This window comes from Odocoileus virginianus, chromosome 1, assembly GCF_023699985.2.
Source record: "Odocoileus virginianus isolate 20LAN1187 ecotype Illinois chromosome 1, Ovbor_1.2, whole genome shotgun sequence".
In the NCBI taxonomy this organism is placed as follows: Eukaryota; Metazoa; Chordata; class Mammalia; order Artiodactyla; family Cervidae; genus Odocoileus; species Odocoileus virginianus.
The window spans coordinates 19182669-19205221 of record NC_069674.1 but is presented as its reverse complement, the minus strand read 5'-3'; the positions used below and the strand labels follow the sequence as shown (position 1 = coordinate 19205221).

General features: G+C 43.6%; 1 protein-coding gene and 1 pseudogene across 1 annotated transcript in view; one reads left to right on the top strand and one right to left on the bottom strand.

Annotated features, from left to right (window-relative positions):
- LOC110128973 (solute carrier family 23 member 1-like) overlaps positions 1-22343 on the bottom strand; it is a 62897-nt gene extending 40554 nt beyond the window's left edge. The window contains exons 1-3 of the mRNA XM_020880065.2: positions 22216-22343; positions 7524-7667; positions 4415-4572 (exon numbers count right to left, since the gene is read on the bottom strand). Of these exons, the coding sequence (XP_020735724.2) occupies positions 4415-4572; positions 7524-7667; positions 22216-22257 (344 nt within the window). The 5' untranslated portion in view covers positions 22258-22343. The remainder of the gene's footprint in view (positions 1-4414; positions 4573-7523; positions 7668-22215) is intronic.
- LOC110128976 (cytochrome b-c1 complex subunit 7 pseudogene) lies at positions 13940-15753 on the top strand (annotated as a pseudogene).
- Positions 22344-22553: the final 210 nt, after the last annotated feature.

Genomic DNA, 22553 nt, shown 5'->3' with positions numbered 1-22553 from the left:
AGAAAATGAAATCATAGTCATCCATATTGACACTTCAGTCATTAGTGCACAAGTAGCTAAATAATCAGCTTGGAGGGATGAGAGTGCTTGCCTCTGTCTAGAAGAAAGGGGAGGGGATAGATCTCCTTCTCTGGTAGGAGAAGGCTGTGTGTCTGTCTTCTTTAAACCCATCAGTACCTACTGCCTTGAGAGTGCCTTTGACAACCATCCGCATTGCTCCAGTCCTCCCTTCTGATCTGCCCCACAGATTTGCACACTTATTCTTTTCTATTTTCTTCTAAGGGCTTTAATGCTGACCACCACAGGGAAACAGATTGGGAAAACAGAGATAAAAGCAGGTGAAGAGACAAAGGTTGCAGAATCTGGGAGGTTGTCTCAAGCCTGGAGCTGTAAGCCATATCTCCCAGCCCCACTTCCAAGATGGTAATGAGCAGTCTACTGGACTTTTGCTCTCAGGCAAAGTACATCATGCTAAATGCTGGGCTGGATGAAGCACAAGCTGGAATCAAGATTGCTGGGAGAAATATCAATAACCTCAGGTATGCAGATGACACCACCCTTATGGCAGAAAGGGAAGAAGAACTAAAGAGACTCGATGAAAATGAAAGAGGAGAGTGAAAAAGTTGGCTTAAACCTCAATATTCAGAAAACTAAGATCATGGCATCCAGTCCCATCACTCCATGGCAAATAGATGGGGAAACTAGAAACAGTGACAAACTTTATTTTCTTGGGCTCCAAAATCACTGCAGATGGTGACTGCAGCCATGAAATTAAAAGACGCTTGCTCCTTGGAAGAAGAGCTATGACCAACCTAGACAGCATATTAAAAAGCAGAGACATTACTTTGCCAACAAAGTCTGTCTAGTCAAAGCTATGGTTTTTTCGGTAGTCATGTATGGATGTGAGAGTAAGACTATAAAGAAAGTTGAGTCCTGAAGAATTGATGCTTTTGAACTATGGTGTTGGAGGAGATTTTTGAGAATCCCTTGGACTGCAAGGAGATCCAGCCAGTTCATCCTAAAGGAAATCAGTCCTGAATATTCATTGGAAGGACTGATGCTGAAGTTGAAACTCCAATATATTGGCCACCGGATGAGAAGAACTGACTCATTGGAAAAGATCCTGATGCGGGGAAAGATTGAAGGCGGGAGGCAAAGATGACAGCAGATGATGAGATGGTTGGATGGCATCACCGACTCTATAGACATGAGTTTGAGTAAGCTCCAGGAGTTGGTAATGGACAGGGAAGCCTGGAATGCTGCAGTCCATGGGATCACAAAAAGTCAGACATGACTGAGTCACTGAACTGAACTGAACTGAAAGATTCAAAGGGTGTGGGGCTCAAGAAACGTGCCCTGATACTTTTCTAAGAAAAAGTTTTAAATGGTTCTTATTTCTCCCAGTTATAAAGAAACACATGGACTCTGAAGAAAAGTTAATGGTAAATAAACATACAAAGCATAAATCATCAAAATTCAACAACCCAGAAATAATTATTAACATTTTGTTCTAATCATTTTTTTAACCCTTGAGTAGATAAACTTTATAAGCACACATACAATATTGGTACATACCTTTCATATATAATATATATTACCCAGAAATAACCTTTAACATTTCTTTGATTCCTTTTGCTATCTTTAACTAGATAAATGATTATCAGTTTACATAAGATGTATTTCTCTCATGGGCTTCCCTGGTGGCTCAGCAGTATAGAATCTGCTTGCAATGCAGAAGACCCAAGTTTGATCCCAGGGTCAGGAAGATCCCCTGGAGAAGGGCATGGCAACCCACTCCAGTATTCTTGCCTGGAGAATCCCAAGGACAGAGGAGCCTAGCAGGCTACAGTCCATAAGGTCACAATGGGACATGACTAGAGTGACTTAACAAGCACAGAGTTCCAACGGCACATCTGGTGGCTTGTGTGATTCGTCACTGAGGCAAGGGCAAGGTGGCTGCAGACCTCTGGCGATGGGCATGGACTTTCTGCAGAATCTAGCAACGGATACAGAGCTCAGGCAGATCAGGGCCCAGCTGCAGGCAAGTCCATGGAAGAAAAGGACCCAGGCTGAGTTGGGCAAGACTATATAGAAGGTCTGAATGTACTTTGGGCAGAAATACTGGCTCCACACTTGAGACATTCCCAGGAAAGTAAAAAGGGAGATATATCACTTGAAACCACTCCAGAAAAAGAAACTCCCAGGTAAAAATGAATAATTCCAGAAATGGAATTATTCCAGAAATGGAATTAAGACCCAGAATTACACAGTCAATATTTCATTTCCTTTAGTGATTACATTTAAACTTAATGCTTTCTTTTGAAACAAATGGTTACACAAATTCAGAATTGAGCACCTCAGTGGGAAGGCCCTTGGGAGATACACCCATGACCCCTAAAGTCACACCAGGGAGGCAGCCATCCCTCTGCCAAGGGTCGCAGCTGCCTGCCCCACAGTGGGCGCTGCACTCTTCAGCTCTTATTAGGGAAGCTGTTATTGCCTCTTATCATTCCCTTTGACTATTTAACATGGTTTTAATCATTAACATCTTCTGAAATCTTATTGCAGTAGCAGCAGTTTTGTTTACCATCTAAAAAAGTACATCATTAAATACTGTTTATCTGATAACCTGCAATCAAATCTACTAGGCCTTTGATTCACAGGCTATCAGCTAGTTTTATAATTTCTAATGTCTCTAATGAGCTACTGTACTTGTTAGTCTCCAAACAGGAGGGCTATTTGGGGGAAATAATCTCAGGTGTGTTCCTGTCCCCATCTTAGTCTAAGACATTAGCATGGCTTTATTTCTTAATTTTATTTCCCTCTTTCTTTGCATGTTTAATTAGGTAAACAGATTCTTTTAACTCTATCTTCTGATTTTGTTATGCCTCTCACAGGGTTTACCAGAAGGCGAGGTCCACAAGCACCCTCAGTACTGGGATTCCAGTTGGAACATAGTACTGTATCATCTTCTCTGTCAACAACACAGGTGTCCACATATTAGAGATGGAAGGACTTACGGATACGACACACTTCAACTCCCTCATTTTACAGATGAGAAGACTGGGTTTTAGAGAGGGTGAAGGGCTTGTGCAGGTTCCCACAACACAGAAACCAGAACTAGATTCAGGCCCCCAGCTTCCAAGATCAACCTTTTTCCATTATTATAGTAAACACCATCTCAGTTTAAGGCAAGGAGCTTCCCCATCCACAAGAGCCTTGTGTATGTAACTCTCCATGGGGTGGCCCAGGGGTGGGACCTCCTGGGTGTCCAGGCAGGTGGCTGCAAGGCCTCGCTACTGCAGCACCTGTCACTCCAGGGGTTGATCCTGGGAAGGTAGGAGGGGTCCTGGATTCCAGGGACTTGAGAAACAGACCAGACCAAACCTTAAACCTCTCTCAATGCTTGGTGGGGGATTTGGAAGAAATTTTGGCTCTCAGAGATGATAACAGAAGAAGGAAGAGAGAGAAAGGAAATAATCTGACACAGATGTAGGTTCTAAACCACTCTCCTCAACAAAAAATGGGAGACCTTAAGCACTGGCATATCTCTTGTAAATGACTTGCAAAAGCAACACTTTGGAAAGAGCCTTTGATTTGATTTAGGCAAGAAGACTAGGTTAGGAAGAAATATTCTCTAGATACTCTCTACAGGCAGCCTATCTTGGAATAATCAGCCACCTTGTAACAGTCTTCACTTGTAGTTTGATTCAGATAATTGATAAAGGATAAATAAATGATAGAGTAAATCCTGAGTTCTCATCAGAAGAAAATTTTTTTTCTGTTTCTTTAATTTTGTATCTATGTGAGACGATGGATGTTCATTAAATTTATTGCACTAATCATTTCTTGATGTATGTAAGTCAAATCCTTATGCTGTCACTTATACAGTGTTGTCTGTCAATTACATCTCAAAGAAACTGGAAGGAAAAAAGAATAAATAGTAATTTTTCCTCTCAAGTAATTTTCTCATAAGACAGGTTGGGCAGAAGCACATCGTAGGGAATGTTTTCCATTTTCCTCTGCATCTCCAAAACTGGGCACAGACCTGGCACAGATTAGGTCACAAGCAGACTTACAGTGAAGATTCCCTCACTTGCACTGCTCCTTCTAAAGTCTGGGGAGGAGTCCCCACAGTGTGTTCACTAGCCACAAGCCTTGTAGAATTTGCAAAGGTAAAAGGTTTCAAGCATGGCTACATGTAGCTATTTGTATTTCTTTAACCAAGAACTCTGGCTAATGTAGATAGTAAATGTTGGATCTGGGACTTCAACTTAGGTGCTTACTTCTAATCCTGTGCTCCCTCTATCATGTCACACCAGCTTTCTAACTCATCTCAGGCTACAAGCCAAGCAAATCTTATTGCTACCCTGGGAGATAAAAGTCAGAATCCATGGGGAGGAGTTTTACCTACCTGATTCCTAAAAATACTTGCAGGAGAGTGCAGATGCCAGAGACAAAGAAAATGGTGCTGATGAGGTAGCTCTGGGTCAGGGGATCATGCTGCAAACACAGGTCCTTGGCCAGGATGAGCGGCACTGCCACAAGCCCCCCTAGGGCCGTGAGGAAGTGCTGTGGGCAGAGCAGAGAGAGGAGACAGACTTAGAGATGCTGTGGCTGCCTACTCCGCCTAATCCTCCCACTGGAGGCTCAACCTCTGGTCCCAGAGGAGAGCCAGGCAAGTGGCAGGAACTAGGAAGGCCTGGCAGCAAGAAGCAGGGACACAACCAGAAGGTCTGGGCTTCAAAGGCAGGACCCCAGGGCTGAGAACTGCTGTTCTAGGTAAGAAAGCAAGGTAGGGACACAGTGCAGGAGGACGTAACAGGAACCAAGGAAGTGGCCTTAAGAATAGGAATAAGACAAGAGGCTTGTTATTAAAATAAGGCACAAGGTAAGGGCAAGACCTTTGAGCAGGAAGGCCTGAGCACGTTCTTCAAGACTGATTACACATTAGGTCACAAAACAGCATCAGGAAATTTAAGAAGACTGAAATCAAACCAACAATCTTCTCTGTCTGCAATGGCCTGAAACTGGAAATCATTAAGAGGAAGGAAACTGGACACAAATTGGTGGAAATTAAGAAACACACTCCTGAACAACCAATGGGTCAAAGAAGAAATCAGAAGGGAAATAAAACATAACTTAAGACAAATGAAAATGGAAATACAACATACCAAAACTAATGGGATGCAGCAAAAGCAGTTCTAAGAGGATAGTTTATAACAATGTATACCTACATTAAGAAAGAAAAAAGGTCTCAAATAAACAACTTAACTTTATTTCTCAAAGAACTAGAAAAGGAAGAACAAACTGAGTCTCAAGTTTAAAGAAGAGAAGGAAAAAATACAGATCAGAACAGAAATAAATGAAATGAAAAACCATAGAAAAAAATCAACAAAACTAGAGCTTTTTTAAGATAAGCAAACCTTTAGCTAAACTCAGAAAAAAGGAGAGAGGACTCAAATAAAATGACATGATACAATAGAAATACAAAGTACCATAAAACAATAGTAACATTACACACCAAGAAATTGGATAATCTAGAAGAAATGGATAGATTACTAGAAACATGCAATTTGCCAAGACTGAATCATGAAGAAATAGAAAATCTGAACAGACCAATGACTAGTGAGGCGACTAAAACAGTAATCAAAATTTCCCAACAAAGAAAAGCCCAAGACCAGATGGTTTCACTGGCAAATTCTATCAAATATCTAAAGAAGAATTAACACCAAGCCTTCTCAAACTCCTCCAAAAAATTTAAGAGGAGGGAACACTCAAACTCATTTTACAATCCAGCATAACCCTGATGGGGTTGTGGCTCAGACCGTAAGGAATCTGCCCGCAATGCAGGAGACCCAGGTTTGATCCCTGGATTGGGAGGATCCCCTGGAGAAGGAAATGGCAAGCAACTCCAGTATTATTGCCTGGAAAATCCCATGGACAGAGGAGCCTGGCATATTACAGTCCATGGGGTCGCAAAGAGTCGGACACAACTGAGCAACTTTCACATAACCTTGATTCCAAAGCAAGATAAGGACCCTAAGAGGAAAGAAAATTACAGGCCAGTATCCCTCATGGATATAGATGCAAAAATGCTCAATGAAATTCTACCAAACAGCATTCTACAGTACATTAAAAGGGTCATATGTCATGATTAAGTAGGACTTTTATCCCTGGAATGTTAAATATATACAAATCAATAAATATGATACATCATATTAATAAAATGAAAAATAAAAATCATATCACCCCAACGGATGCGGAAAAAAAAATTTGACAAAATTCAACACCCTTTCATAATAAAGTATCTGCATTATCCATTTTAATGGCTCACAATAATATTTTTAAAAATAGTAAGACATTTGCTTCTCTTCTTTTGTGGAAAAGCACAAGGAAGCAAACAAAAAAGTATATCCCACCCCTGATATTCCACATTGAATATTTTGGGATTAAAATGAAAACAAATCCATCTATGAGATTAAAGATTCAAGCTACAAAAAGTTACAAAACAAATAGTGAAAGTTGAAAGCTACTTTCCTTTTTCTAGTTCCTCAACCCAAGGTTAAATACCTCTATTAGTTTCTTATGATTCCTTCAAGACATGCAAAAATTACTACATATACTTATTTCTGCTGTTCTCTCTTTTTGTTAGTCTTTAACATAAAAAAAGATCACACTATACACAGTTATTCACTTGACTTTTTTCACTTAATCTATGTTGGTGATCATTTTTTAACTGCAAGGTAAATATATCTTTCTCTTTCTAACAGCTACATTAAAAATTATTTGTTAGAATGTGCCACAGTTCTCTAAGATGGATATTTTGGGGGTGTTTCTGGGTTTTGCTTGTTGTTGTGATTTTATGATTAATCAATAGAACATCTTTGTACTTATCTTAACAAGTCTTGCCAGCATATCTAGAGAGAAATTGTTTAAAAAAAATTTTTTTTTTAATTTGGCCATGCCACATGATTTGTGGGAAATTAGTTCCCCCACCAGGGATTGAACCCATGCCTTGGCAGTGAATTGATGGACTCCTAACCACTGGACCACTGGGGAATTCCTTACAGAGAAATTCTTAAGTATTAGGGCCTGGGTTAAATAACATGTGTTTTACCAGTAAATAGAAAAGTTGCACCAGATAACATTCCAACAAGTGTTTGACAATGCTTGTTTTCCAATATTCCCCAACCACTGGTTATCAAACATTTCAGTTGTTTCCAAACAAATTATAATTGGTATCTTGGAGAAAAAAAAACTCACAATGGCCCAGTTGGTGTCCTTGATGTGACCTAGTAGCTTAACATGGGGGAGAACCTTCCCCTAACTCCCTGCCCCCATCCCCAAACTCCTTGGAAGAAAAGAGAGCCTGGAGGAGCTTTGAGTCCCCGAAAGGTTCACAATATGGAAGCCAAGAACATAAGCAACTGAAGTTAGATCTTGACTAATTTGATCCATGTGTGTTGATGTGCCTTTTGAGACAGAGCCTCCTTGCACCCAATGCTTCTGTGTGGCCTTACCTGGATCCCCAAGAAGATGCAGAGATACCATGGTGGGATATCCAGGATGCCATAAGCCAGGTGGCTGCTGCTGGGAGTCTTGAGCTGGCCATCCTTCTTCCTGCCTTTGTCACTTTCATGGGAGCTGAGCACACCATCACCCCTCTGCTGGGAAAAAGACAAAAACATGTTTGAGCATTTCAGGAAGAATCAAGTGCATTTTGATGCCAAAAGCTTGGCCTCTATGTACCAGTGTCAAATCAAATCTCGGAGACAGAGTTTTGGATGAAGTAGAAAAGAATAGCTTATTGCTTTGCCAGGCAAAGGGGAACACAGTGGCTCCAGCCCTCGAAAACCATGTGTCTCCACCCAGAGAGATTTGGTGAGAAGTTTTATAGCAACGGCTCAAGCACGGGGCTGCTAATAAGATTAGGCCATGTACAGTTCAGTTCAGTTGCTCAGTTGTGTCCAACTCTCTCTGACCCCATGGGCTGCAGTGCCAGGCTGCCCTGTCCATCACCAGCTCCCAGAGCTTACCCAAACTCATGTCCATCGAGCTGGTGATGCCATCCAACCATCTCATGCTCTGTCATCCCCTTCACCTCCCGCCTTCAATCTTTCCCAGCATCATGTCTTTTCAAATGATTCAGTTCTTCCCGTTAAGTGGCCAAAGTACTGGAGTTTCAGCTTCAGCATCAGTCCTTCCAATGAACATTCAGGATTGATTTCCTTTAGGATGGACTGGCTGGATCTCCTTGAAGCCCAAGAGACCCTCAAGAGTCTTTTCCAACACCACAGTTCAAAAGCATCAATTCTTCGGAGCTCAGCTTTCTTTATAGTCCAACTCTCACATCCATACATGACTACCAGAAAAACCATAGCTTTGACTAGATAGACCTTTGTTGGCAAAGTAAGGTCTCTGCTTTTTAATATGCTGTCTAGGTTGGTCATAGCTTTTCTTCCAAGGAGCAAGTGTCTTTTAATGTCATGGCTGCTGTCACTATCTGCAGTGATTTTGGAGCCCCCCCCCCCCCAACAAAAAATCAGCCACTGTTTCCATTGATTCCCCATCTATTTGCTATGAAGTGATGGGACTGGCTGCCATGAGCTTAGTTTTCCGAATGTTGAGTTTTAAGCCAAATTTTTCACTCTCCTCCTTCACTTTCATCAGGAGGCCGTTTAGTTGTTCTTCGCTTTCTGACATAAGGATGGTGTCATCTGCATATCTGAGGTTATTGATATTTTCCCTGGCAATCTTGATTCCAGCTTGTGCTTCATCCAGCCCAGTGTTTCACATGATGTACTCTGCACATAAGTTAAATAAGAAAGATGACAATATACAGCCTTGACATACTCCTTTTCCTATTTGGAACCAGTCTGTTGTTCCATGTCCAGTTCTAACTGTTGTTTCCTGGCCTGCATACAGATTTCTCAGGAGGCAGGTCAGATGGTCTGGTATTCCTATCTCTTGAAGAATTTTCCACAGTTTGTTGTGATTCACACAGTCAAAGGCTTTGGCATAGTCAAAAAAGCAGATGTTTTTCTGGAACTCTGTTGCTTTTTTGATGATCCAACGGTTGTTCGCAATTTGATCTCTGGCTCCTCTGCCTTTTCTAAAACCAGCTTGAACATCTGGAAGTTTACGGTTCATGTACTGTTAAAGCCTGGCTTGGAGAATTTTGAGCATCACTTTGCTAGTGTGTGAGATAAGTGCAATTGTGCGGTAGTTTGAGCATTCTTTGGCATTGACTTTCTTTGGGATTGGAATGAAAACTGATATTTTCCAGTCCTGTGGCCACTGCTGAGTTTTCTAAATTTGCTGGCATACTGAGTGCAGCACTTTACAGCATCATCTTTTAGGATTTGAAATAGCTCAACTGGAATTCCATCACCTCCACTAGCTTTGTTTGTAGTGATGCTTCCTAAGGCCCACTTGACTTCACATTCCATGATGTCTGGCTCTAGGTGAGTGATCACACCATCATGATTACCTGGGTCATGAAGATCTTTTTTGTATAGTTCTTCTGTGTATTCTTGCCACCTCTTCTTAATATCTTCTGCTTCTGTTAGGTCCATACCATTTCTGTCCTTTATTGTGCCCATCTTTGCATGAAATGTTCCCTTTGTATCTCTAATTTTCTTGAAGAGATCTCTAGTCTTTTCCATTCTATTGCTTTCCTCTATTTCTTTGCATTGATCACTGAGGAAGGCTTTCTTATCTCTCCCTGCTATTCTTTGGAACTCTTCATTGCAATGGGTATATTTTTCCTTTTCTCCTTTGCCTTTCATTTCTCTTTTCACAGCTATTTGTAAGACCTCCTCAGACAACCATTTTGCCCTTTTGCATTTCTTTTTCTTGAGGATGGTCTTGATCCCTGCCTCCTGTACAATGTCACAAACCTGCATCCATAGTTCTTCAGGCACTCTGTCTATCAGATCTAATCCCTTGACTCTATTTCTCATTTCCACTGTAAGGGATTTGATTTAGGTCATATCTGAATGGTCTAGTGGCTTTCCCTACTTTCTTCAATTTCAGTCTGAATTTGGCAATAAGGAGTTCATGATCTGAGCCACAGTCAGCTCCTGGTCTTGTTTTTGCTGACTGTATAGAGCTTCTCCTTCTTTGGCTGCAAAGAATATAATCAATCTGATTTCGGTGTTGACCATCTGGTGATGTCCATGTGTAGAGTCTTCTCTGTGTTGTTGGAAGATGTTTGCTATGACACAGAAAACTAACCAATCTGATCACATGAACTACAGTCTTGTCTAACTCAATGAAACTATGGGCCATTGCCATGTAGGGCTACCCAAGACGGAGAGATCATGGTGGACAGTTCTGATAAGACATGGTCTACTGGAGAAAGGAATGCCAAACTACTTCAATATTCTTGCCTTGAGAACCCCATGAACAGTATGAAAAGGCAAACAGAACACTGAAAGAGGAACCCTCCAGGTTGGTAGGTGCCCAATATGCTACTGGAGATCAGTGGAGAACTAACTCCAGAAAGAATGAGAGATGGAGCGAAAGCAACACCACCACCCAGTTGTGGATGTGACTGGTGTTGAAAGTAAAGTCCGATGCTGTAAAGAGCAATATTGCATAGGAACCTGAAATGTTAGGTCCATGAATCAAGGCAAATTGAAAGTGGTTAAACAGGAGATGGTAAGAGTGAACATCAACATTTTAGGGATCAGCGAACTAATATGGACTGGAATGGGTGAATTTAACTCAGATGACCATTATATGTACTACTGTGGGCAAGAATCCCTTAGAAGAAATGCAGAAGGAATCATAGTCAACAAAAGAGTCTGAAATGCAGTACCTGGATACAATCTCAAAAACGACAGAATGATCTCAGTTCATTTTCAAGGCAAACCATTCAATATCATGGTAATGCAAGTCTGTGCCAAGACCAGTAATGCTGAAGAAGCTGAAGTTGAATGGTTCTATGAAGACCTACAAGACCTTCTAGAACTAACACCCAAAAAAAGATGTCCTTTTCATTATAGGGGACTGGAATGCAAAAGTAGGAAGTCAAGAAACACCTGGGGTAACAGGCAAATTTGGCCTTGGAGTACAGAATGAAGCAGGGCAAAGGCTAATAGAGTTTTGCCAAGAGAACACACTGGTCCAGCAAACATCCTCTTCTGACAACACAAGAGAAGACTGTGTACAGGGCACTGCTTTAATCTGGTCTCAGGTAATCTGATGAGAACCTTGTTCTTGGGCTTCCCTGGTAGCTCAGACAGTAAAGAATCCACCTACAATGCAGGAGACCCAGCTTTGATCCCTGAGTTGGGAAGATTCCCCTGGAGAAGGGAATGGCTACCCATTACAGTATTCTTGCCTGGAGAATTCCATGGACACAGGAGCCTGGTGGTCTGAAGCCCATGGGGTTGCAAAGAGTCAGATATGACTGAGTGACTAACACACACGATCTTATGAGTTTGAGGTTCCTTTAATCTGGAATGAAGAATGATGACATCTTCCTCCTTAAAACACTAGAAATAGAACCACCATATGACCCAGCAATCCCACTCCTAGGCATATACCCTGAGGAAACCAAAATTGAAAAAGACACATGTATCCCCTTGTTCATCGCAGCGCTATTTACAATAGCTAGAACATGGAAGCAACCTAGATGTCCATCGACAGATGAATGGATAAAGAAGTTGTGGTACATATTCACAATAGAATATTACTCAGCCACAAAAAGGAATGCATTTGAGTCAGTTCTAATGAGGTGGATGAACTTAGAGCCTATTATACAGAGTGAAGTAAGTCAGAAAGAGAAAGATAAATATCATATGCTGCTGCTAAGTCACCTCAGTCGTGTCCGACTCTGTGAACCCATAGACGGCAGCCCACCAGGCTCCCCTGTCCTTGGGATTCTCAAGGCAAGAACACTGAAGTGGGTTGCCATTTCCTTCTCCAATGCATGAAAGTGAAAAGTGAAAGTGAAGTCGTGCAGTCGGGTCTGACTCTTAGCAACCCCATGGACTGCAGCCTACCAGGCTCCTCTGTCCATGGGATTTTCTGGGCAAGAGTACTGGGAGTGGGTATATACCAACGCATATATACAGAATCTAGAAAGGTGGTACTGAAGAATTTATTTGCAGGGCAGCAATAGAGAAACAGACAGAGAGAATAGGCTTATGGACATGGGAAGAGGGGAGGAGAGGTGAGATGTATGGAGCGAGTAACATGGAAACTTACATTACTATATGTAAAATAGATAGCCATGGGAATTTGCTGTATGTCTCGGGAAGCTTGAACAGGGGCTCTGTATTAACCTAGAGGGGTGGGATAGGGAGGAAGATGGGAGGGAGGCTCAAGAGGGAGCAGATATATATATACCTATGGCTGATTCATGTTGAGGTTTGACAGAAAGCAACAAAATTCTGTAAAGCAATTATCCTTCAATTAAAACAAACAAATAAAAAAAATGGTGACATCTTCTATTTATTGGGGGTTTTAGTCCTTTTGTTATTGCTGTTCAGTAGCTAAGTCATGTCCCACTCTTTGTGAACCCATGCACTGCAGCACGGCAGTCTTCCCTGTCCTTCACTATCACCTAGATTTTGATCAAATTCATATCCATTGAGTCAGTGATGCTATCTAACCCTCTCATCCTCTGTCATCCTCTTCTCCTTTTGCCATCAATCTTTTCCACCATCAGGGTCCTTTCCAGTGATTGGGCTGTTGGCATCAAAAGGCCAGAGTATCAGAGCTTCAGCATCAGTCCTTCTAATTCATATTCAGGATTGATTTCTTTTAGGATTGACTGGTTTGATCTCCTTGCAGTCCAAGGGACTCTCAAGAGTCTTCTCCAGCATCACAACTTGAAAGCATCAATTCTTTGGCACTCAGCCTTCTTTGTGGTCTAACTCTCACATCCATACATGACTACTGGAAAAACCATAGCTTTGACTACATGGACCTTTGTTGGCAAAGTGATATCTCTGCTTTTTAACATGCTGCCTAGGCTTGTCATAGCTTTCCTTCCAAGGAGCAAATGTCTTTTAATTTCATGGCTGCAGTCACCATGCACAGTGATTTTGGTGCCCAAGAAAATAAAGTCTGTCACTGTTTCTACTTTAGTTCTTTAAAGAGCTCGAAAGATATTGTTTTATCTCTTGAGGTGGAACCAGGACCCTGCCCAAAGCCTGCACTATTGTTTCCTGGCTGCTCTCTGTTATCTCTGAATCCCCTCCTTCCCCTGGTTAGCAACTGTTTGAATCTACCCTTTGGGACTCAGGGAAGGTCATGGAGGCTGGAGGCTGTTCCCCACAAACAAGGAACAAGGGACATGGAAAGGCTTCTGTGCCCAGGAGCCCCAGAGGCTCCTGCTTAGTTTCACTTTCTTATTACAACCAGACAGATGGACAGCTTTCTAGAGGCAAGAACAATGGTATTGTGATATATGCTGGCCAGCTTGTGGTTTCTAGATTCAGACTCAAAAGACCAGTGACTTTTTATATTACACATCTGCAACAAGCCCTAACAGAAAATAAACTTTGTGGAAGGACGAATGGGGATCAACTCCATGGTCAGGAAATGGGCAGAGGAATTCCTTGATGATTCATTTAATGGTTAGGACTTCATGTTTTCACTGCCAAGGGCATGGGTTCAATCCTTTGTCTGAGAACTAAGATCCCACATGGTGTAGCCAAAAAAAAAAAAGAAAGAAAAGTGGGTTTCTCAAGAAAAAGTGCAAGGAAATAGGGATTCCGACCCAGATGGTGTAGCTGCCGGTGTTTATGCTCTCACAGGCCAGGCCTGTGCCAAAGCCCTTATCATAATGTGTTTATTACAATGGACTATTTCCTTATCCATCTCTTCTGCTGGAACTGAGTTCCTAGAATGCATTCACTGTGCCTTACTCTCCTTTGTTGTCCCAGCTTCTAGAACAACCCCAATGCTCATAAATGGCGAAATGAATGGATATAACACAAATGTAAATAAGTGTAGAGCATATAGAATGTTCTAGGGTCAATAGCCAGAGAAGGCAATGGCACCCCACTGCAGTACTCTTGCCTGGAAAATCCCATGGACAGAGGAGCCTGGTAGGTTGCAGTCCATGAGGTTGCTAAGAGTCGGACACGACTGAGTTACTTCACTTTCACTTTTCATTTTGATGCATTGGAGAAGGAAATGGCAACCCACTCCAGTGTTCTTGCCTGGAGAATCCCAAGGACAGGGGAGCCTGGTGGGCTGCTGTCTATGGGGTCACACAGAGTCGGACACGACTGAAGTGACTTAGCAGCAGCAGTAGCAGCAGGGTCAATAGCCAAGTTACATTCCTTTAAGGGTACTCCAAATTAACTTCAAATCATAAACTCTCTCCTCCAATTTATTGGCTATATAGTTTACCAAACTTGGACAAATTATTAACATGTATAAGCCTTATTTTTCTGATCTGTGTAACAAAAATGTTAATAACACCTACTTCATAGATGAAAAATTTAAATTGGAACATGAAGAAATGGGGAGATGTTGCTCAAGGGATACAAACAAATAGTTTAACATGAATAGGTTCTGGGAAACTAATGTACAGTGTGGTGATTATAGTTAATAATTGTATTATATATTTGAAATTTGCTAAGAGAGTAAATCCTAAATGTTCTCAGCACAAAAAAGAAGTGGTGACTGCATGACGTGATGGAGGTGCTAACTACTAATAACTGCTGCTAAGTCACTAAGTCACTTCAGTCGTGTCTGTCTCTTTGACACCCCATGGGCCATAGCCTGCCAGGTTTCTCTGTCCATGGGATTCTCCAAGCAAGAATATTGGAGTGGGTAGCCATGCCCTCCTCCAGGGGACCTACCTGGCCCAGGGATCAAACCCAGATCTGTTAAGTCTCCTGCATTGACAGGAGATTCTTGACCACTAGTGACACCTAGGAATCTATTAATAACTGCTATGGCAGAGACACTACTTTGTCAACAAAGGTCCATCTAGTCAAGGCTATGGTTTTTCCAGTAGTCATTATGGATGTGAGAGTTGGACTGTGAAGAAAGCTGAGAGCCGAAGAATTGCTGCTTTTGAACTATGGTGTTGGAGAAGACTCTTGAGAGTCCCTTGGACTGCAAGGAGATCCAACCAGTCCATCCTAAAGGAGATCAGTCCTGGGTGTTCAGTGGAAGGACTGATGTTGAAGCTGAAACTCCAATACTTTGGCCACCTGATGTGAAGAGCTGACTCATTTGAAAAGACCCTGATGCTGGGAAAGATTGAGGGCAGGAGGAGAAGGGGACGACAGAGGATGAGATGGTTGGATGGCATCACTGACTCAATGGACATGGGTTTGGGTGGACTCCGGGAGTTGGTGATGGACAGGGAGGCCTGGTGTGCTATGGTTCATGGGGTCGCAAAGAGTTAGACACAGTGTCAGGTCAACAAGGCAGGCTGGCTAGCTGTTTCAGCATCAAGCAGGTGGCTGGAGGGTATCGAAAATGGTATTACAATGCTGTCAGGTTCAATAAACTGGGCTTCACACGAGATGACACAATATATGAGAATGACGATGTAAAAGAAGCCATAAGAAGGCTTCCTGAGAACCTTCCTGAGAACAGAGTGTTCTGCATTAAGAGAGCACTGGACCTCAGCATGAGGCAGCAGATCCTGCCTAAAGAACAGTGAACAAAATATGAGGAGGATAAATTCTAACTTGAACCGTATCTGAAAGAGGTTATTCGGGCAAGAAAAGAGAGAGAAGAATGGGCAAAGAAATAATTTAGTAGTCTAAATCTGTGAGTACAGCTGTTCTCAAGTATTTTTATGAAGTTGGTTAAACATGAAATGTACAATGTAGAACTATTTGGGCTGTAAATGTATTAATTTAAATAAATACCATAATTATTGTTGGAAAAAAAAGTCAGACATGACTGAGTGACTGAACTGAACTGATGGTGGTAATCATTTTGCAGCATATAGTTGTATCAGTTCAATGTCTTAGACACTTTAAACTTACACAATGTTATATGTCAATTACATCTAATAAACCTGGGGAAAAAAACAGAGCATGAAGCACACAGTTCTGTGACCTGCACAGTGTGCCTGCCCAGTAAATATATTATTTTCTATAACTATGATAAGCTTCTGGTCCCACGTTTCAAAGGCTTTTAACTCACACTTGAGTGACATTAGAGCAGCTGTAGGTGAGAGGAACAGGAAAACAACGTCTTCAGTGTGGCCAGAGTGGGGTAAGGCCACCAGCATGAAGATCAGGCAATTAGGTGACAAGCCCCAGCAGGGTCAGACCACAGAAGAAGAGCAGGTTCTGCCACTGGCACAGCCAGGGTGCCCTGAAAATAGCGCGGGCTTCTCAGAGAGAAGTTCTGGAAAAGATGTTAAAGGCACCTATACCAACACCAACCTCCATGGCCAAGCACTCTTTACTCCAGCACAGCCTCAAAGAACAACTTCTGAACTGAAGCTGCACTATGACTCCTGGGAATGCTAATCACTTCAATGCTATGGGCTCCTCCTATAGAAGAAATCTGCTATTTTTTGGGACTATATTGATACAAAGACATATTATTATATACTAAAAATTTTCTCTTTCATCTAAAACTTATTTTTTTTCCCCCTTCTGATTTTGAAAGAAATGGGAGCAAAATTGTGGGCACAGACACCATGGCTGCTCTCCCTAAGGATCAGCGGCCCTGCCCTGGAGAAGGAGGAGAAGCAGATGAGTGGAGGGCAAGGGGTCACCAGGTGCTTTGAAGTGGAGAGAGGCAAGAAAGCCACCAGTTCAAGAACTGGGTGTTTGTGGCCTACCACTTCCAGGACAGCACTGGTTCCTGCTGCTGCTGCTGCTAAGTCGCTTCAGTCATGTCCGACTCTGCGACCCCATAGGCGGCCCTAGGGAACGTTATATTCTAAGACAGGGTTTCTCAACCTCAGCACCATTGCCATTTTGGACAGGATAATTCTTCCTTGTGCTGTGTGTGTACATGGCAGGGGTTGGGGCCATATCATGCACCCCAGGATATTTAGTAGCATCTTTGACCTGGACCCACTAGATGCCAGTGGCAAGCCCCTGCCCTCACCTTCAGTTGTAACAACCCGAAATGTCCCCAGACATTGTCAAATGTCACCAGTAGGGTAAAAATCACCCCCAGTTAAGAACTGCCATTTTAAGGGTATTGTTCAGATCCCACCAGGGAAGCTGCAACTAAGGACAGTTCTGTCTGAGGTGGGGAGTGGGTGGGATGGATGTGCTATCTCCACGTGGGGATAGAGGAAGCCAGTCCTCCTCTTCCGTGGGATGGAGCACTGGCAAACCGGATCTCAACTCCTTCCCAGTACGTGGGGGCCCCATCACTGGCGATGGAGAATATTTCCCAGAGCACTGAGGTCCAGGCGGTGGGAGGAACTCAGGGCTGCGTCAGGCTTGCAGAGAGTGGGTGGACTGAGTCAGCCACAACACAGGTCTGCAGAATCGCCCTGTTACTGGGGCTCAGTGCAGCGTTTGCTCATGAATCTATTATTTAGTTTCTGAAACTTAAATGTAAGAGTTTTGCTTCTACTCATCTATTCAGCAATGCCTGGAAGCATGTCTCCGAAACCTGCTCTAGGAAGCCTTCCCTGACTTCTCTCCACTTCTGCCTCAGACTACAGCCCCAGGCATGCCTCACAGCCATAAAACACGTTTCCTCATCTGAAAGTCCATAAAGTCCCATAACTTCTCTACTCCATCGCTAGCACAGAGTTAGTGCTCACAGCACAATCTGTTGAGTGAGAAAATAAATAAATAAATGAACACATGTATAAATTAATGACCATGAAGATTCTCTCATCAACTTTTTAAAATAAATCCATAACTGGTTAGAACTCTTTGGAAACATTATGCTGATCCTATTTGGATTCTTGAAAAGAAGGCTGTACTGATGCAGCTTTGGTACTTGGGTTGGATGTGAAAGAAGGGTGGTTTTGCCTAAGCAGGTCAAGGCCAAGCCAAAGATAGCCTGGAGGATGCCCGAGGGAACTCCGGAGCACTTACCGCGAGGTTTTAGTGACCGCGTGGTGCAGTCAATGGGCGCAGCAGCAGAAGAACCTGCTTAAGAAAAGAGGAGGGGCAGAAGAAAAAAGACTGGCTGTTGATTGGCTGGCTGGTTGATTGACGCTGCGGAGGCTACACAGACCAACAGAGCGCGCAGTTTGAACTGGGGCCGCGGTGGTCTGTCCATCCCCTGCTTGGCAGCCATTAGCACATCACTGCTCAGACTGTAAAGTGTCTGCCTACAATGCGGGAGACACGGGTTCGATCCCTGGGTCGGGAAGATCCCCTGGAGAAGGAAATGGCAACCCACTCCAGTATTCTTGCCTGGAAAATCCCATGGACTGAGGAGCCTGGTAGGCTACAGTCCATGGGGTCACAAAGAGTCGGACACGACTGAGCGACTTCACTTTCACTTTCACTTTCCCCTCTCTCAGACTCCGTGCCCCCTTCTGACTCTGGGAGGGTTGCAAAAATGCTCAAAAGTGTATGTGGCTTCCTGTTATGTGTGCCTGTGAATGAGCTCACACGACGCGGGGCAGGTACAGCTCTAGCAAACTCACCTCATACCTTCTCCCAAGACCCCCTCGGAATTCTCAGAAAGGCAAAGGGGTGGGGGCAGGCGGGGAAAGGGTTGGGGGAACAGTGGGGGGGATGTTAGTTTGGGGCCTTCCCCCCCACCCCCCCACCCCCATCCCCCCACCCATTTAAGAGTCAATGAATGACTCAGGACTTCCTGATGGTCCCCTGGTTAAGATTGCCTTCCAATGCAGGGACTGAGGATTTGATCCCAGGGCAGGGAGCTAAGATCCTACATGCCCAGTGGCCAAAAAAACAAAACATGAAACAGAAGTATTGTAACAGATTCAATAAAGACTTTGAAATTGGTCCACATCAGAAAAAATCTTAAAAAAAAAAAAAAAAGTCAGTGACTCAAAGAGTGTTCTCAGCCTGATGACTCTGAATATTCTAAGTTTTGTCTGGATATCAATCTGGATCTGATGAGGTTATGGAAACCACTTCTGTAATTGCTTTACAACACTTTTCTGGGAAATTGTCCTTGTATGAGGCTCAACATGAAAAAAAAAAAAATTAGAACTTAAGAGTGGAGAAAAGCTCTCTTCCTTGAGAACAGCTGGTTCTTCACTCTGATAAGAGTGTGTGACTTCTGTGAAACACGTCCGCTGTGGCTGGTAGAAAGCACACAGCCTGATCAAAATACATCTTTTGCTGTAAAGCACTTTGTGTCACTTACAGAAAGTGCTGGGGCAAAAAGTAAAATAAGCAGGTACACAGTGGGCTAAGATTCCTGTGTGTCAGAGATGAGTCACTAGCATATTAAAGATATACATGGAAATGTGACATCCCAGAGATATTGTAGAGCAGGGGCTTCCCAGGTGGAGGTGGAAAAAGCCCCACCTCAGGGCATATCCAGATGAGAGAAGTGACTTTATCCCAGGGGAATCCCTGGTCAGTAAAATTTTGTAACTCTCAGACTTCCCTGGTGGCCCAGGGGTTAGGATTCTGAGCTCCCAATGCAGGGGATCTAGGTTCAATCCTTGGCCAGGGAACTAGATTCCACATGCCTCAACCAAGAGTTCACATGCTGCAACTAAGACCTGGCATGGCCAAATAAATAATTTGTTTTTAAGTCTCTGACTCATAGTGGCAGAAGAATGCCTCCAAGCCCCTTTTTGAAGGAAGAATAAACTCTTAATGAAGCTTCCCCATGAGTCAGCACTGGTATGAGAAGACAGGCCACAAGCTTTTCTTCTGATTGGAAGAGTCTATCAGCTCAACACATGGGCTGGAATTTCACGAAAACACTTGCTCAAAGAGGCCTTCATTGAGGTGTGGCATTTTATAGCGCTTTACAGTTTGCAAAGAGCTTCCAGGGCATCCTCTCGTTTGATTCTCACAACCCAGTTTCCAGAGAAGAGACTGAGGCTCAGTGATATTACACGGCTTGTCCCAGGTCCCCTTGTAAATGGGAGAATGGAAGGAACTCTCCTCTCCTGGTCGAGGGCAGTTGCTGGCAGATGCATTCCTGTGTGTTCAGGGACAGCCTGTCGTCTCCCTGGAGCAGAGCAGGAGACTGGCACGGAGGGAACAGCAGTGGGAAGGAGGATTCCTGGGGGGAAATGAATCCCTTGGCCCTCTGACTCCATCCCTCCCCCACACAGCCTCCCACTCCCCAACTTGCCCCCTAGGTTTGTTTCCTAACACTTCCAGTCAGCTGACTCTAGCCACTGGGATTGTCCAGGTCTCTCCAAACAGGGCTGGGGAATCTGTCTTCCCCATGTTTATATCCCTAGAAGGTTCTAACAAAGCAATATGCACAGGAAAACCAAAACATCTCAGAAAAATGGCCTTTTAATCTGGGTGCTGGGATCGAGGCTTTGAGGAAAATGAAAAGACAGTTCACTGAATAAAGACAGATATGTGCCCAGACCCTACCACTCCCTACTGGCCTTAGGTGTGCTAAAGATGTGGAAAACATCACAGCTTTCAGAAATAGAGTCTTCAACTTACTTCCCAAGTTGGGTTTTTTTTTTTTTTTTTTTTTTTTGCGTCTATGAGATGGTAACAGAGTGTTTAAAAAAAATTTTTAAGGTCCAAAATGGAGTAACTAATGCTAAGCCCATATCAGCCAACCAAGACTTAATACCTAACCTAATTAATTGCATGCAGTTTTGGTCTCTTACAGGAATGTAACCTTTTGCTAGTCCGTCTCGAATTATCTGGTCAGAACTAATGAGGTGATCTGCCTGGTAGACTGCTGCTTTTCAGGAAAGTGACTTGGCCTGAAACAATCCACTCTTTGATAGAATAACTTTGCCATGCCTCCTTCTGCCTATAAAACTCCTCCATTTTGTACAGCTCCTCAAAGCTCCCATCTATCTTCTATGATGGTATGCTGTCCATTTCATGAATCACTGAATAAAGCCAATTAGAGTGGACTTCCCTGGTAGTCAAGTGGTTAAGATGCCACACTGTCTCTGCAGGGGGCCTGGGTCCAATCCCTGGTAGGGGAACTAAGATCCTGCATGCTACGAGGTGTGGTCAAAAGACATAATAATAATTTAAAAAATAAAGCCAACTAAGCTTTAAATTTGCCCAGTTGAAATTTGACTTTCAGCAGTGGGAATTCTGAGAAGAGAGGAAATTTCTCTGAGGTGCCTGTCACAATTTTCCAGAAGAGTCAGCCACAGTCTCTTTACCAGAAGGCTGATTAGCAGTGGGCAAGGTCTGGCAGCCGGGCTCCAGGGGACAGTTCGGAGGGCCCAGCCCATGCTCATGTGTGGCACCTGTCCCACAGAAACCATGGCTGGGCCTGGTGGGGAGAGGCTCTGTCTGGCTATGGTGGGCAGAGCGTCCCCCCTCAGTTAGCTCCCCCCGCCCCCAGCCCCGGTTGTTTTTAGGGGGCAAAACTAGGCTGGAAAGAATGGTGGGAGCTGGGCTCAAGGACTAGCTGGAGAGGCCTCCAGATGGGTTATTGTCACTTTAATTCTCTGGGCCTCAGCTTCCTTTTATGTAAAAGAAGTGCATGCTTCCCTGGCTTGGAGGAAGAAAACAATGCTGGGACTTCAGCCTTTTGGTCAACAGAAGTTCAGTGCCTTTCTCGCTCCCTGTATGTGTGTCTCCCCTCATTCTCTCTCTGCTTTCCTCTTTCTCTTTGCTTTGCTTCAGAAAGGGTTTCTGATCAAAGAAATCATAATGCTGAGAAACCTGGAAAACAAACACCTAGATTCAACAGAGTAAAACAGAGAGGACCTTTCAGCTCTCCCTTCTTCCTTTGTAATTCTTTCACGGAGTTTAGCACCGAGGGTGGAATATTTGCCTTGTGAGGGTGGTGGCAAGAGAACAGCTGTAACAACTGAAAGTCTCACTTAGAACACGAGCCACCTTCCTTATGAATCTGCATTAGGACTCCACGCTGGGACCTTTCTCCAGAGTCTTTCCTCTTTTCGGCTACCCCACCAATCTACCTGCAATGCAGGAGACCTGGGTTTGATCCCTGGGTCAGGAAGATCCCCTGGAGAAGGGAATGGCAGCCCACTCCAGTATTCTTGCCTGGAGAATCCCATGGACAGAGGAGCCTGGTGGGCTACAGTCCATGACGTTGGGAAGAGTCGGACAGGACTGAGAGACTAATACTTAACACACCCCCCACTGCTATCATCCCCTCTCTTCTACCAGCACTCACCAAGGGGTTGGGGTGCTCACAGCTGGTGATGGCAGAGTTCATGGCCGCCTGGGGTCTTCTCGTTTTGGCTCCCTCTCAGAATGGAAAAGAAGTGAAGCTGCTGCAGGAGAGGAAGATTAACTTCTCACAGCCTGCTGAAATAATAAGAGAGGAAAAATGAGGATCTGAGAGGGTGGGGCCTCCAAGCCCCACCTGCTGGTCTATAACAGACACCCCTTCCAGCCCTCTGCAATCACTGCAGGGGACCAAGGTACATCCAGTGATAGTAAGCGTTGCATCATTTGAAAAGTGTGGGTAGTTGCAGAGAAGTTAATGATCCCCCATGGCACCAAGGAGAC